Consider the following 14,004-nt stretch of genomic DNA (forward strand, 5'->3'; position numbering starts at 1 on the left):
TCTAAAGCGTTTATAGAGGTGACATATAGAACCTCAGAACCTTGTCTAAAGTGTTTATAGAGGTGACATATAGAACCTCAGAACCTTGTCTAAAGTGTTTAAGGTCAAATAAAATTAAAATAAAAGTGTCCTACCCAGGATTTTTTCCTGACCATGTAGCCTGACCAAGATAAACTAGGCCCTGTATTGACATGACATCTCTTATATATGACATCACCTCTACAGACAATACTGCCTGACTAATGACATCATTGTGTTTCTCAGGAGAGGGTCCCAGGGGAGAGGGCCCCAGGGGAGAGGGTCCCAGGGGAGAGGGTCCCAGGGGAGAGGGCCCCAGGGGAGAGGGTCCCAGGGGAGAGGGCCCCAGGAGAGAGGGTCCCAGGTTCCCAACGTTCTCGAGCTACCTCTATTTCCTCTTTGCTCCCACCCTCATCTACAGAGAGTCTTACCCCAGAAACCCACACATTAGATGGAACTATGTTGGCGTAACGTTTGCTAAGGTGAGTTATTTTCCTACTTTTAATCTTAATGATAGATTGTCTGTATTGTCTGCCGTAGATGTACAGTTCATGTTTTAGTCTATTTTAAAATAATCAGTGAATGTATTCACCCTAATAATAAATAATTGATTTGATTTTATACTGTAAAGTGTTTTTCCAGAGCCCAATTTGCTTTATAAAGTAAGGGAGAGACTCCCCTTATTCGCCCTCTGTTGGTAGAGGTGTTGAATGCAGCCTGTGACTCAGTATTGTTCCAGTAGCAGGTCATTGACATACCAGTATAGTTCAAGTCTCCAAGCTATACTATAATTTAACTGTTATCTTTAATCTTATCAGTATGTACAGTATGTTATTGAAGAATACATTTAGATTTGACCTTCAACCTCTAACCTAACAAACTAGAACTTTTGTCAGTAAGCCTTCTGTCTAGTGCATTCTGGGTCCTACCCCCTGATAAGTTCACATTGGATAAGGTCAAAGATAATTTTGTGTAGTATATTTTGCTTTTATAATTCTGAACTCTGGACAGATTCCTCTGCCATGGGAACTGGCAAGACCTCACAAACAGATCTGGTACCAGGCTTGCCATGGGTGACTTTTCCATTTATCCTCAACCTGTTTCCTTCCTGTCCTTCACTCAGATTCTGGGCTGTCTTTTCTATGGTTACTTTATCCTGGTGAGACTGTGCATCCCTGTCTTCATGAATGACAGCAACACGCCTTTCAGCACCAGAACACTGGTCCTGGCCTTGTTCCATGCTACACTTCCAGGTAATTCGTCAGTCAAATATAAATATATATATATAAAGCCACGTCAGTAGAAGAATGTAGCCTGTATTCTAATTGGGAGTGGTGAATTTGTATTAAAAAAATTAAAAACCTTTATTTAACTAGGCAAGTCAGTTAAAAACAAATTCTTATTTACAATGACGGCCTACCCCGGCCAAACCCAGACGACGCTCGGCCAGTTGTGCGCCCTATGGGACTCCCAATCACAGTCGGTTGTGATACAGCCTGGATTCAAACCACGTTGTCTGTAGTGACGCCTCAAGCACTGAGATGCAGTGCCTTAGACCGCTGAGCCACTCGGGAGCGCCAGAGTGAACTTTAACCTTTATTTAAGGAGGAAAGACCTTTGACCTTATCCAATGTGAACTTATCAGAGGGTAGGACCCAGAATGCACTAGACAGAAGGCTTACTGACAAAGTTCTAGTTTGTTAGGTTAGAGGTTGAAGGTCAAATCTAAATGTATTTGTCACATGCTTCGTGAACAAGAGGTCTAGACTAACAGTGAAATATGTACGGGCCCTTACCAACCATGGAGAGAGAAAGAAAACAGAGAAATAATAAAAAATTAAACACTTAATAATAAAGTGATAATAAATACGCAATGTGTAATTATACACGGGGTACCAGTACTGAGTTGTTGTTTAGGGGTACGAGGTAATTGAGGTAGATATTTACCTATAACTAAGAAAAAGTGACAAATAATAAACAGTAGCAGCAGCGTATGTGATGAGTCCAAAAAATGTGTGGAAAATGGGTCAATGCAGATAGTTAAATAGTTAACCGAATAGTTACCCGGACTAACTATTTAGCGGCCTTATGGCTTGGGGGTAGAAGCTGTTCAGGGTCCTGTTGGTTCCAGACTTGGTGCATCGGTACCACTTGCCGTGCGGTAGCAGAGAGAACAGTCTATGACTTGGGTGGCTGGAGTCTTTGACACCTTTTAGGCCCTCCCTCTGACACCGCCTGGTATAGAGGTTCTGGGTGGCAGGGAGCTCGGCCCCAGTGATGTACTGGGCCGTTCGCACCACCCTCTGTAGTGCCTTGCGGTTGGAGGCCGAGCAGTTGTCATACCAGGCGGTGATGCAACCAGTCAAGATTCTCTCGATGGTGCAGCTGTAGACCTTTTTGAGGATCTGAGGTCCCATGGCCAAATCTTTTCAGCCTTCTGAGGGGGAAGAGGCGTTATCGTGCCCTCTTCACGACTGTGTTGGTGTGTATGAACCATAATTGATCCTTAGTGATGTGGACACAGAGGAACTTTAATTTCTCGACCCGCTCCACTACAGCCCTGTTGATGTGAATTGGGGCATGCTCGGCCCTCCGTTTCCTAGTAGTCCATGATCAGCTCCTTTGTCTTGCTGGCGTTGAGGGAGAGGTTGTTTTCCTGGCACCACACTGCCAGGTCACCGTTCTCCTCCCTATAGGCTGTCTCATCGTCGTTGGTGATCAGACTTACCACCGTCATGTCGTTGGCAAACCTAATGGTGGCAATGGAGTCGTGCTGTCCACACAGTCGTGGGTGAACAGGGAGTACAGGAGGGGACCAAGCACACACCCCTGAGGGGCCCCCGTGTTGAGGGTGAGCAAGGCGGATGTGTTGTTGACTACCCTCACCACCTGGGAGAGGCCCATCAGGAAGTCCAGTATCCAGTCGCAGAGGGAAGTGTTCAGTCCCAGGGTCCTTAGCGTAGTGATGAGCTTGGAGGGCACTATGGTGTTGAATGATGAGCTGTAGTTAATGAACAGTGGTCTCACGTAGATGTTCCTCTTCTACAGCTGGGAAAGGGAAGTGTGTGGAGTGCAATATAGATTGAGTCACTTGTGGATCTGTTGGGGCGGAACGTGAATTGGAGTGGGTCCAGGGTGTTTGGGATGATGGTGTTGATGTGAGCCATCACCAGCCTTTCAATGTTTTTCATGGCTACAGATGTGAGTGCTATGGGGCGATAGTCATTTAGACAGGCTACTTTGGCATTCTTGGGCACAGGGACTATGGTGGTCTGCTTTAAACATGTAGGTATTACAGACTGGGTCAGGGAGAGGTTGAAAATGTCAGTGAAGACACTTGCCTGCTGGTCAGTGCATGGTCTGAGTACACGTCCTGGTAATCAGCTCTAGCCTTTAGCTCAGTGCGGATGTTGCCTGTAATCTATGGCTTCTGGTTGGGCAATGTACGTACGGTCACTGTGGGGACAATGCTGTCGATGCACTTATTAATGAAGTCTGTGACTGATGAGGTAAACTCCTTAATGCCATCGGATGGAACGCCACTTCTGTCTTGAGAGCGTCGCTGTAACTTCAAGGTTTCAGTTTTTGCTTGTAAGCAGGAATCAGGAGGATAGAGGTACAAGGCACTGCATCTCAGTGCTAGAGGCGTCACTACAGACCCTGGTTCAATTCCAGGCTGTATCACAACCGACTGTGATTGGGAGTCCGATAGGGAAGCTCACAATTGGCCCAGTGTCGTTCGGGTTAGGGTTTGGCCGGGGTAGGCCGTCATTGTAAATAAGAATTTGTTCTTAACTGACTTGCCTAGTTAAATAAAGGTCAAATAAAATTAAAATAAAAGATTTGCCAAATTAAGAGCGAGGGAGAGCTTTCTATGCGTTTCTGTGTGTGGAGTAAAGCTGATCTAGTTTTTTCGCCTCTAGTTGCACAGTTGATATGCTGGTAGAAATGAGGTAAAAGGGATTTCAGTTTTTATCCCTAAATATCACTGGTCACTAGGAGCACCGCTTCTGGATGAGCATTTTCTTGTTTGCTTATGGCCTTATACAGCTCCTTGAGTGCGGTCTTAGTGCCAGCATCGGTTTGTGGTGGTATATAGACAGCTACGAATAAAAAAGATGAAAACTCTATTGGTAAATAGTACGGTCTACAGCTTATCATGAGGTATTCAACCTCAGGCGAGCAGTACCTTGATATTAGAGATCGCGTACCAGCTCTTGTTAACAAAGACACACTTCCCCTCTTGAGCTTACCCGACGCTGCCGCTCTGTCCTGCCGATGCATAGAAAAACCAGCTAGATGTAAATGATGTCCTTGTTCAGCCACGACTCCGTGAAACATAGAATATTATAGTTCTTCAGGTCTCGTTGATAGGATAGTCTCGAACGGAGCTCGTCCAGTTTTTTCTCCGGTGATTGTACGTTCGCCAGTAGAACGTTGGCTAGAGGCAGTTGTAGTTTTGTCAGGGTGCCGGCACGTCGGCCTCTCTTACGTCGCCTGTTTTCTTTTCCGAGTCTCTGGGATCAGGGCCTGGTCCGGGGCGAGCAGTACGTCCTCTGTTCTGATGTTCAGAAGCTCTTTTCGGGTCATCATCGCAAAAAAACACACAAAAAAACACAAAATAGCCAGTAAAAGCAGCTGCTCTACATTGCAGCGCGATTCTATAGATCTACAGGTGATCTATTTACTATGAACCACAGGGAGGTTTGTCTCCCAGAGAGATAACACACTGTTCTTCATCTATGGTGTCTCCAGTCTATTCCCTAGGCTGTGATAGGAACTAGCATTACAATGAGATAATAATACCAATACAACCTCTGAGTTTATGGTTGTGACCCGATGTGTCAGTAGGTTGTCGAGTTCCTTACTGTGAGGTAATTGGACAAGTCAGATAAGTTGAGTTACTTGAGTACGTTCTGACAGTGGGGTGGTAAATCTCTCTCTCTCTCCCACCCCCTCTTCTCCCTGCCCTCCTCCCAGGTATGTTATTGCTACTGCTGGCGTTCTTTGCCTTCCTCCACTGCTGGCTAAACGCCTTCGCTGAGATGCTATGCTTTGCAGACAGGATGTTCTATAAGGTATAACTTCCACACACACACACAAATAGTCTACACGTAATACCTCTGAAACACACTGTCTTTTTGTTATAATCAGACCAGGAAAAACTCCCGGCACTATTTAAAATGCCGTAGAACCAAATTCAATCATTTTCATCCTTTTTGTTCTGCAGGACTGGTGGAACTCGACATCGTTTGCCAATTACTACAGGACCTGGAACGTGGTGGTTCATGACTGGCTTTACTACTATGGATACAGAGATTTTCTCTGGGTAACTATCTCCGCTAAATCTCACCGAAAATATAGCCCCAAATCTCACCGTAAATATAGCCCCAAATCTCACCGTAAATATAGCCCCAAATCTCACCGTAAATATAGCCCCAAATCTCACGAAAGTATGAAGCCCCAAATCTCACCGTAAATATAGCCCCAAATCTCACCGTAAATATAGCCCCAAATCTCACCGTAAATATAGCCCCAAATCTCATACAGACCCACCACTGGAGCCAAGTTCCAGTGTTCGCATTCGAAAACAGAATATTCAAGAGATTTTAAAAAATCTAAGAGATGAAATGGGATTGACCGTCCACAACCCTGTTAAACCTTCTGCTTGTAAAAAAGAGCTGACCTACTCTAACACCTAAAAGGCTTAAAAACGAGAAATGAGGTAAAAAGGTTAAAAATGACTTCATCTATTTTAAAACTGCAGAGTAAGTAAAGCCATTGGCAGTAAAAGCTTGGAGGAAATACAGCTGACACACAGGTTAAAAAGACATGCTCCTTCAATTAGGTAAGAGCATGTGCACCTGTGTCAGAATGAACGACCAATGAGCAATGGGGAAAAAGTATCCAATTGTCATACTTGAGTAAAAGTAAAGGTACCTTAATAGTAAAAGTGAAAGTCACCCAGTAAAATAGTACCTGAGGAAAAGTCTAAAAGTATTTGGTTTTAAATATACTTAAGTACCAAAAGTAAAAGTAGAAATCATTTCAAATTCCTTATATTGAGTAAACCAGACGGCACAATTTTTTCTTGTTTTTGCTAATTTACGGAGAGCCAGGGGCACACTCCAACACTCAGACATAATTTACAAACGAAGAATTTGTGTTCAGTGAGTCCGCCAGATCAGAGGCAGTAGGGATGACCTGGGGCCTCATTTATAAAATGGACTTAATTAATATCCATTGTTATCTTAAGTATGACTTGTGCAAGAAAACCACATATAAGTAGTTATTTATAAAACTTTACTGTGACGTGGAAATGATCTTATCTCTACTCAGAGTCTAGACTTGACGCAAGTGATTTTCCTGCTGGCTATGTATTGCTATTCTTTCTTCCTTTGCAGTTTAAGGTCTCGTTTCTTTTTCACATCAGACACAGTTCTGTCCTGCTGCCCCACCTCGTTCACTGCAGAGGCGACACACTCCCAAGATACCTGTTTGTCAACCCACTATTTAGTCCCCCGAATAATACGTGTTGCCTGTTTTCAATCTCCACTACCATCGCCGTGATCTCGTCTTCCAGAACGTTTGCGTTTCTCTTTTGGTCCATGGCTATTCCTGACTGTAGTAACCTGGTATATTTATGTTTACCAATAGATGGCAGTATTGACTCAAGACGGGTTTGCTTTCCGCTATCCGTAGCTATTTCCTATGTCTGCCTATATTACCATGATTAAGAAAGCTTCAGGTAGTTTAAGCCAGGTGCATAAGATAATGTAAAATCTAAGTTACAATTAAAGACTAAACCGTACGTAAGTCTCATGAGTCGTAATTCTAAGAAGCCTTTAAGGTTACTACACTGACTAAACCCTCATTCGTGCCACCATTCTAGAAGGGGGAAATCACTGATTGTTAGGAACGTTTAGGTGCCATCAATTTTCAGTTAATTTGAGATTTATAGATGACAGGTGCGTAAGTTACAAACGGGCTTCTTAGAACCTGCGTAAGCAAGGTTATTTATACTCAGTATCTTTTATGAATCCAACGTAAGCACGCCGTCAGAAATTATCTTACGACTAAGTTCAAGTATAAATCTAATACATTTTTTATAAATGAGGCCCCAGGGATTTTCTCTTAATAAATGAGTGAATTGGACCATTTTCCTGTCCTGTTAAGCATTCAAAATGTAATGAGTACTTTTGGGTGTCGGGGAAAATGTATGAAGTTCAACTTCATTATTATTTTGTTTAGGAATGTAGTGAAGTAATGTAGTGAAGTAAAACTCAGTTGTCAAAAATATAAATGGTAAAGTAATGTAAAAAATCCAAAAAAACAACTTAAGTAGTACTTTTAAGTATTTTTACTTAAGTACTTTACAACACTGTCAATGAGAACACAGTAACAATTATAATGACTGCACGGCCAGGCACGACTCCAATACCATCATTAAATTTGCCGATGACACAACAGTGGTAGGCCTGTTTACCGACCACAACGAGACAGCCTATAGGGAGGAGGTCAGAGACCTGGCTGTGTGGTGCCGGGACAACAACCTCTCCCTCAACGTGATCAAGACAAAGGAGATGAATGTGGACTACAGGAAAAAGATGACCAAGCACGCCCCCATTCTCATCGGCAGGGCTGCAGTGGAGCAGGTTGAGAGCTTCAAGTTCCTTGGTGTCCACATCACCAACAATCAAACATGGTCAAAGCACACCAAGACAGTCGTGAAGAGGGCACGACAAAACCTATTCCCCCTCAGGAGACTGAAAAGATTTGGCATGGCTCCTCAGATCCTCAAAAGCTTCTACAGCTGCACAATCGAGAGCATCCTGACTGGTTGCATCACTGCCTGATATGGCAACTGCTCGGCCTCCGACCGCAAGGCACTACAGAGGGTAGTGCGAACGGCCCAGTACATCACTGGGGCAAGGCTTCCCGCCAATCACACGACCTTCTCCAGACTATTTGTAGTGCCCCAGATTCTCCATTATATGTATTAACCGCCTCTTCCTCTCTGGCGCGCGGCTTATGGAATGTTATTGAATGGAATGGCAAAAATGACCAGAAATTACAAAGACATTACGTGGACTTGCTTCCCGGTTAAGAAGTTACTTTAAAAATGAGTCTGCAGTACAAGTGAAGGTTTTTTATAGAGAGACGAAGTGTTCCTCAAAAGATCCCTAGTACCTTACGTCAGGTTAAAAGTTGCGCAGCTATAAAGGGAATAGGGTGTTATTTTGAACACAATAGTGTCATGTTCATTGTTATGTCCACTCGTCTCTGTGACCTGTCCAAAACCTCCTAACTTTGACCTGTAACCCTGACTGTAGTGTCCAGAAGGAAGTTCGTACGGCAGCCATGTTGTCAGTGTTTCGCCGTGTCGGCCTTGGTCCATGAATATGTCTTCACCCTGGGCTTCCGGATTCTTCTACCCAGTAATGTTCTGTCTCTTCGCTTTCTTCGGAGGTGATGCCACACAACACACACACACACAACACACACACATCACACACACACACACACACAACACACACACACAACACCACACCCACACACACACACACACACACACACACACACACACACACACCTACATAAACCCACCACACACATTCTGCCTCTACACTGTCATCAGAGATGATCCAGAGCCATAGACTATATTGGCCAGTTTCCCAGACATAGATTAAGTCTAGTCCCTTTAATATGCATTCAAGAATACCTCTGTGATGATACACTGTAACTTGAAATGATTTGTTTTGACAACAGAAAATAGTTTGATGATCTCTCTCTCTCTCTCTCTCAGTGGCGTTCAACTTCACTCTGAACGACAAGAGGAAGAGTCCTGTGTGGAACATCATGATGTGGACCTGTCTGTTCATTGGCCAAGGGGTCATGGTGTGTCTGTACTGCCAGGAGTGGTACGCCCAGATACACTGTCCTCGCACTGGGGTAGGTATCACCCACAGACATTATATACCATATGTTTACATATATTACGCTGGGTTACGTATCACAGCCAGATAACTATGAACGATCCAGTACAACGTTATCAGACATTAGCCAATGCTCATAGAAATGACCATTAATCCACAAAATGATTCACATTTCCTCTTGCTGCAGGATTAGAAAACACTGCAGTACTGCAGTACAAAGTTATGATAGCTCTGCAATACTGCAGTACAAAGTTATGATAGCACTGCAATACTGCAGTACCCAGTACAAAGTTATGATAGCTCTGCAATACTGCAGTACAAAGTTATGATAGCACTGCAGTACTGCAGTACCCAGTACAACGTTATGATAGTGTTGTTAGTCCTCGTAAAATACATTAATCTGACTGTGGCGCAAATACACAAAGTAGTCTCTCTCTGTTTCAGTTTTTCTCTGTCCTTGTCACTTTCCCACTAGTCTCAGATGCAAGCAAACACCCACACATCGTCACACACACACAAAACCCTCCCACACACACACCAACAGGCCACACGTGTTAGCGTGTGGATATGGATATCTTTTATAWTTTCGAAATAAATAAACATACCTTTTTATGTCAAACGGTTTTATTTTATTTCAGTCTTCTGTCATGTATATAAAGTGTAATATTGGGATACAAACTCAAAATGTAATACATTTCAACTCTATATCTGACATGGTACAGACGTCTTCTTTTTATAAGTGTGTGAGGTGTATACTTTTCTTTCAAAGTAGATTTATTTAAAGACTACCAAGGAACACTCTGTGTAACCCGGATTTAGCCCACTGCAGTAAATTAAACCACAAAAACAGTGACAATGCTTTTCTAAACGGTGTGTGTGTGTGTGTGTGTGTGTGTGTGTGATCTCTCTCAACAGGATAGCTTCTGGGAGTTGGTGACACCCCGATCCTGGTCCTGCAGCAACTAGGTCTGAACCTACGTCATTGAGTTGCCTGCCTCATCCAGGGATTGAGACATGGGCTGAGTCTCAATAGTAATCCCAGCTGTTCAACCCTCCACTTTGAACTTGGTATCAGAGGACAAACCCAGCTTGTAAAACCTTGCCTTTGATCCTTGGCTAAAACAGACGCCCTTTGAGAGTGTGATTCGTTGATAGAATCCTGTCAGGAAACAAGATCTAAAGGTGGAATATAAACAAGAGGTAGTAGTAGTAGAAAACGTGCTTACTGTTTGGATGGAACATGTATGGATGGATTGTGTATCTATGGATGTGTTTAACTATAGTAGTGGGGACCAAAGGTCCTCACAAGAATAGTAAACAAAAAAACATTTTGATCAACTRGGGATATTTTGTTAGTCCCCACAAGGTCAAATGCTATTTCTAGGGGGTTTAGGGTTAAGGTTAGAATTAGTGTTAGGGTTAGAATTAGGTTAAGTTTAGGGTTAGGAGCTAGGGTTAGGTTTAGAGTTAAGGTTAGGTTTTTGGATTAAGGAAAGGGTAAGGGCTAAGGTTAGGGTTAGGGTAAGGGTTACGGTAAGGGTTAGGGTTAGGGTAAGGGTTAGATAAAGGGTTAGGGTAAGGGTAAGGGTTAGGGTTAAGGTTAGGTTTTTGGATTAAGGATAGGGTAAGGGCTAGGGTAAGGGCTAAGGTTAGGGTAAGGGTAAGGGCTAAGGTTAGGGTAAGGGTTAGGGTTAGGGCAGTGGTGGAAAAGTACCCAATTGTCATATTTCAGTAAAAGTAAAGATACGTTAATAGAAAATGACTAAAAGTATTTTGTTTTAAATATACTTAAGTATTAAAAGTAAATGTAATTGATAAAATGTACTTAAGTATCAAAAGTAAAAGCTCCTTATATTAAACTCCTCAAACTCCTTATATTAAGCAAACCAGACAGCACCATTTTCTTGTTTTTAAAATTTACGGATAGCCAGGGGCACACTCCAACACTCAGACTTAATTTACAAACAAAACATTTGTGTTTAGTGAGTCCGTCAGATCAGAGGCAGTAGGGATGACCAGGGATGTTCTCTTGATAAGTGCGTGAATTGGACCATTTTCTTGTCCTGCTAAGCATTCAAAATGTMACGTGTACTTTTGTGTGACAAGGAAAATGTATGGAGTAAAAGGTACATTATCTTCTTTAGGAATGTAGAGAAGTAAAAGTAAAAGTTGTCAAAAATTAAAAATAGTAAAGTAAAGTACARATACAAAAAATAAATTACTTAAGTAGTCCTTGAAAGTAGTTTTACTTAAGTACTTTACACCACTGGGTTAGTGTTAGCAGCTAGGGTTAAGTTTAGGGTTAAGGTTAGGGTTAGAGGGTTAGCAGCTAGGTTAAGTTTAGGGTTAAGGTTGGTAGGGTTAGTTAGCAGCTAAGGGTTTTAGGTTAAGGTTAGGGTTAGGGTTAGGTTAGCAGCTAGGTTAGGTTTAGGGTTAAGGTTAGGGTAGGGTTAGCAGCTAGGGTTAGGTTTAGGGTTAAGGTTAGGGTTAGCAGCTAGGGTTAGGTTTTAGGGTTACAGGTTAGGGTTAGGAGCTAAGGTTAGTTTAGGGTTAAGGTTAGGGTTAGGGTTAGTGTTAGCAGCTAGGGTTAGGTTTAGGGTTAAGGTTAGGTTAGGCTTAGCAGTAGGGTTAGGTTTAGGGTTAGGTTTAGGGTTAGGGTTATGCAGCTAGGGTTAGGTTTAGGGTTAAGGTTAGGTTAGCAGCTAGGGTTAGGTTTAGGTTAAGGTTAGGGTTAGGAGCTAAGGTTAGGTTTAGGGTTAAAGTTAGCAGCTAGGGTTAGGTTTGGGTTAAGGTTAGGGTTAGGAAGTAAGGTTAGGTTTAGGTTAAGGTTAGGGTTAGCAGCTAGGGTTAGTTTAGGGTTAAGGTTAGGGTTAGGAGCTAAGGTTAGGTTTAGGGTTAAAGTTAGCAGCTAGGGTTAGGTTTAGGTTAAGGTTAGGGTTTAAGGGTTAGCAGCTAGGGTTAAGGTTTAGGGTTAAGGTTAGGGTTAGGTGTAGCAGCTAGGGTTAGGTTTTAGGTTAGGTTAGGTTGGTTAGCAGCTGGTTAGGTTAGGTTAAGGTTAGGTTAGGGTTAGCAGCTAGGTTAGGTTTAGGGTTAGGTTAGGTTAGCAGCTAGGGTTAGGTTTAGGGTTAAGGTTAGGGTTAGGAGCTAAGTTGGTTTAGGGTTAAAGTTAGCAGCTAGGGGTTAGGTTTAGGGTTAAGGTTAGGTTAGGAGCTAAGGTTAGGTTTAGGGTTAAGGTTAGGGTTAGCAGCTAGGGTTAGGTTTAGGGTTAAGGTTTAGGGTTAGGAGCTAGGTTAGGTTAGGGTTAAAGTTAGCAGCTAGTTAGTTTAGGGTTAAGGTAGGGTTAGACTTTGGTTTTAGGGTTAAGTTAGGTTAGCAGCTAGGGTTAGGTTTAGGGTTAAGGTTAGGGTTAGGAGCTAAGGTTAAGTTAGGGTTAAGGTTAGGTTAAACGTTAGCCAGCTAGGTGTTAGGTTTAGGTGTTTAGTTAGGGGTTAGCAGCTAGGGTTAGGTTAGATAGGGTTAAGGTTAGGGTTTTAAAGTTAGCAGCTAGGTTAGGTTTAGGGTTAAGGTTAGGGTTACAGCTAGGGTTAATTTAGGGTTAAGGTTAGGGTTAAAGTTAGCAGCTAGGGTTAGGTTTAGGGTTAAGGTTAGGGTTAGAGTAGTTGGTTTAGCGTTAAGGTGGGTTAGAGCTAAGGTTAGGTTTAGGTTAAGGTTAGGTTAGCAGCTAGGGTTAGGTTTAGGGTTTAAGGTTAGGGTTAGGAGCTAAGGTTAGGTTAGGGTTAAGTTAGGGTAGCAGCTAGGTTAGGTTTAGGTTAAGGTTAGGGTTAGGGTTAGCAAGCTAAGGTTAGTTTTAGGTTAAGGTTAGGGTTAGCAGCTAGGTCAAGGTTTAGGGTTAAAGTTTAGCAGCTAGGTCAGTTGGGTTTAAGGTTAGGTTAGCAGCTAGGGTAGGTTTAGGGTTAAAGTGCAGCTAGGTCAGGTTTAGGGTTAAGGTTAGTTAGGGTTAGCAGTAGGTTTAAGTTTGGGTTAGGTTAGCAGCTAGGGTTAGGTTTAGCAGCTACGGTCAGGTTTAGGGTTGGTTAGGGTTTGGGAAAATAGGATTTTGAATGGACTGAATTTTGTGTCTCACAAGGTTAGTTATACAAGACTGTGTGAACTGAAATGACATGGACAGCATTCTGCATTACTCGGTGTCAAGACTTCCATGCCAGGGAACGCAATTCTTCACGCATTAGAATGTTCTATTGGTTAAATTCAGACAACTCCACTTGAGTTATATTGTTTTGTAAATTCAAGACAATTTGTAAATTAATGCAAAACCAAATCATATCATTTGTAAATACCGCTTCAAATGTAATTTCTTTTTTTTATTAGAAACTGCATTTACAATATTTTTGTTGTTGTCTTTACACTTTATAAAGTGATCTCAATAAAAGGTGGTTATAGATATGAAGGAACAATACATTTCATGCAGAGAAACTCTAATTCTGCACAAAAAAATGACAGGAGCCAAGAGGGAAAACAAAGACTATAGTTGTGATACGGAGTGATTTATTGATCTGACGGGTGAACGTCGACTCCACATCACTGTCCTCATCTGCTCCATCCAGAAATATCTGATTCAGCACTCCGGTCATCCTATGATAGAGCAACATCATCTACTGATGTTTTCCTGGTGATTTTTTATTGGGTCTGGGTTAGGATAACAACCGTCCTAACCCACTGAGGTATCCCATGGACTGGGGTGAAGAGCGTTGTCTGCAATTTGACGCTGGGGCATGGTAGCATGCCTAATCTAGCCTGCGGGGTGTGCAGTGTGTTCCCAAAAGAAAGATATCCCCTAGAGGGTATTCTGGTTAAATCGCTGGAACAACAGTCCACCGTTTACCTAGCGTGCAGGGTGCGCATTGCGTTTGACTCTTCTCGGTTGACGTCCATCTCCAGCAGGCGTGGATACAGCGGATGTTAGAGGGCCCGGCTGGGATCTTCCTGGCCAGCAATGCAGCGCAGAGTCTTGTCTGCCTGCCACAGCGTCTTTCATCTTGCCTTGTTCTTT

At 42.8% G+C, this 14,004-nt stretch overlaps 1 protein-coding gene across 1 annotated transcript in view; it reads left to right on the forward strand.

Moving 5' to 3' along the window:
• The window catches only part of soat2 (sterol O-acyltransferase 2), a 33,384-nt gene that overhangs the window by 14,541 nt on the left and 4,839 nt on the right, over nt 1-14,004 (forward strand). The window contains 16 exon segments of the mRNA XM_070438662.1: nt 265-500; nt 1,142-1,271; nt 4,999-5,096; nt 5,249-5,347; nt 5,594; nt 8,352-8,440; nt 8,442-8,487; nt 8,825-8,970; nt 9,870-10,372; nt 10,404-10,463; nt 10,603-11,261; nt 11,398-11,440; nt 11,679-11,745; nt 11,811-11,854; nt 12,054-12,090; nt 12,157-12,254. Coding sequence (XP_070294763.1) covers nt 265-500; nt 1,142-1,271; nt 4,999-5,096; nt 5,249-5,347; nt 5,594; nt 8,352-8,440; nt 8,442-8,487; nt 8,825-8,970; nt 9,870-9,920 — 896 coding nt within the window. The 3' untranslated portion in view covers nt 9,921-10,372; nt 10,404-10,463; nt 10,603-11,261; ... (3 more) ...; nt 12,054-12,090; nt 12,157-12,254.

The sequence above is a fragment of the Salvelinus sp. IW2-2015 genome, unplaced genomic scaffold, assembly GCF_002910315.2.
Source record: "Salvelinus sp. IW2-2015 unplaced genomic scaffold, ASM291031v2 Un_scaffold1085, whole genome shotgun sequence".
NCBI lineage: Eukaryota > Metazoa > Chordata > Actinopteri > Salmoniformes > Salmonidae > Salvelinus > Salvelinus sp. IW2-2015.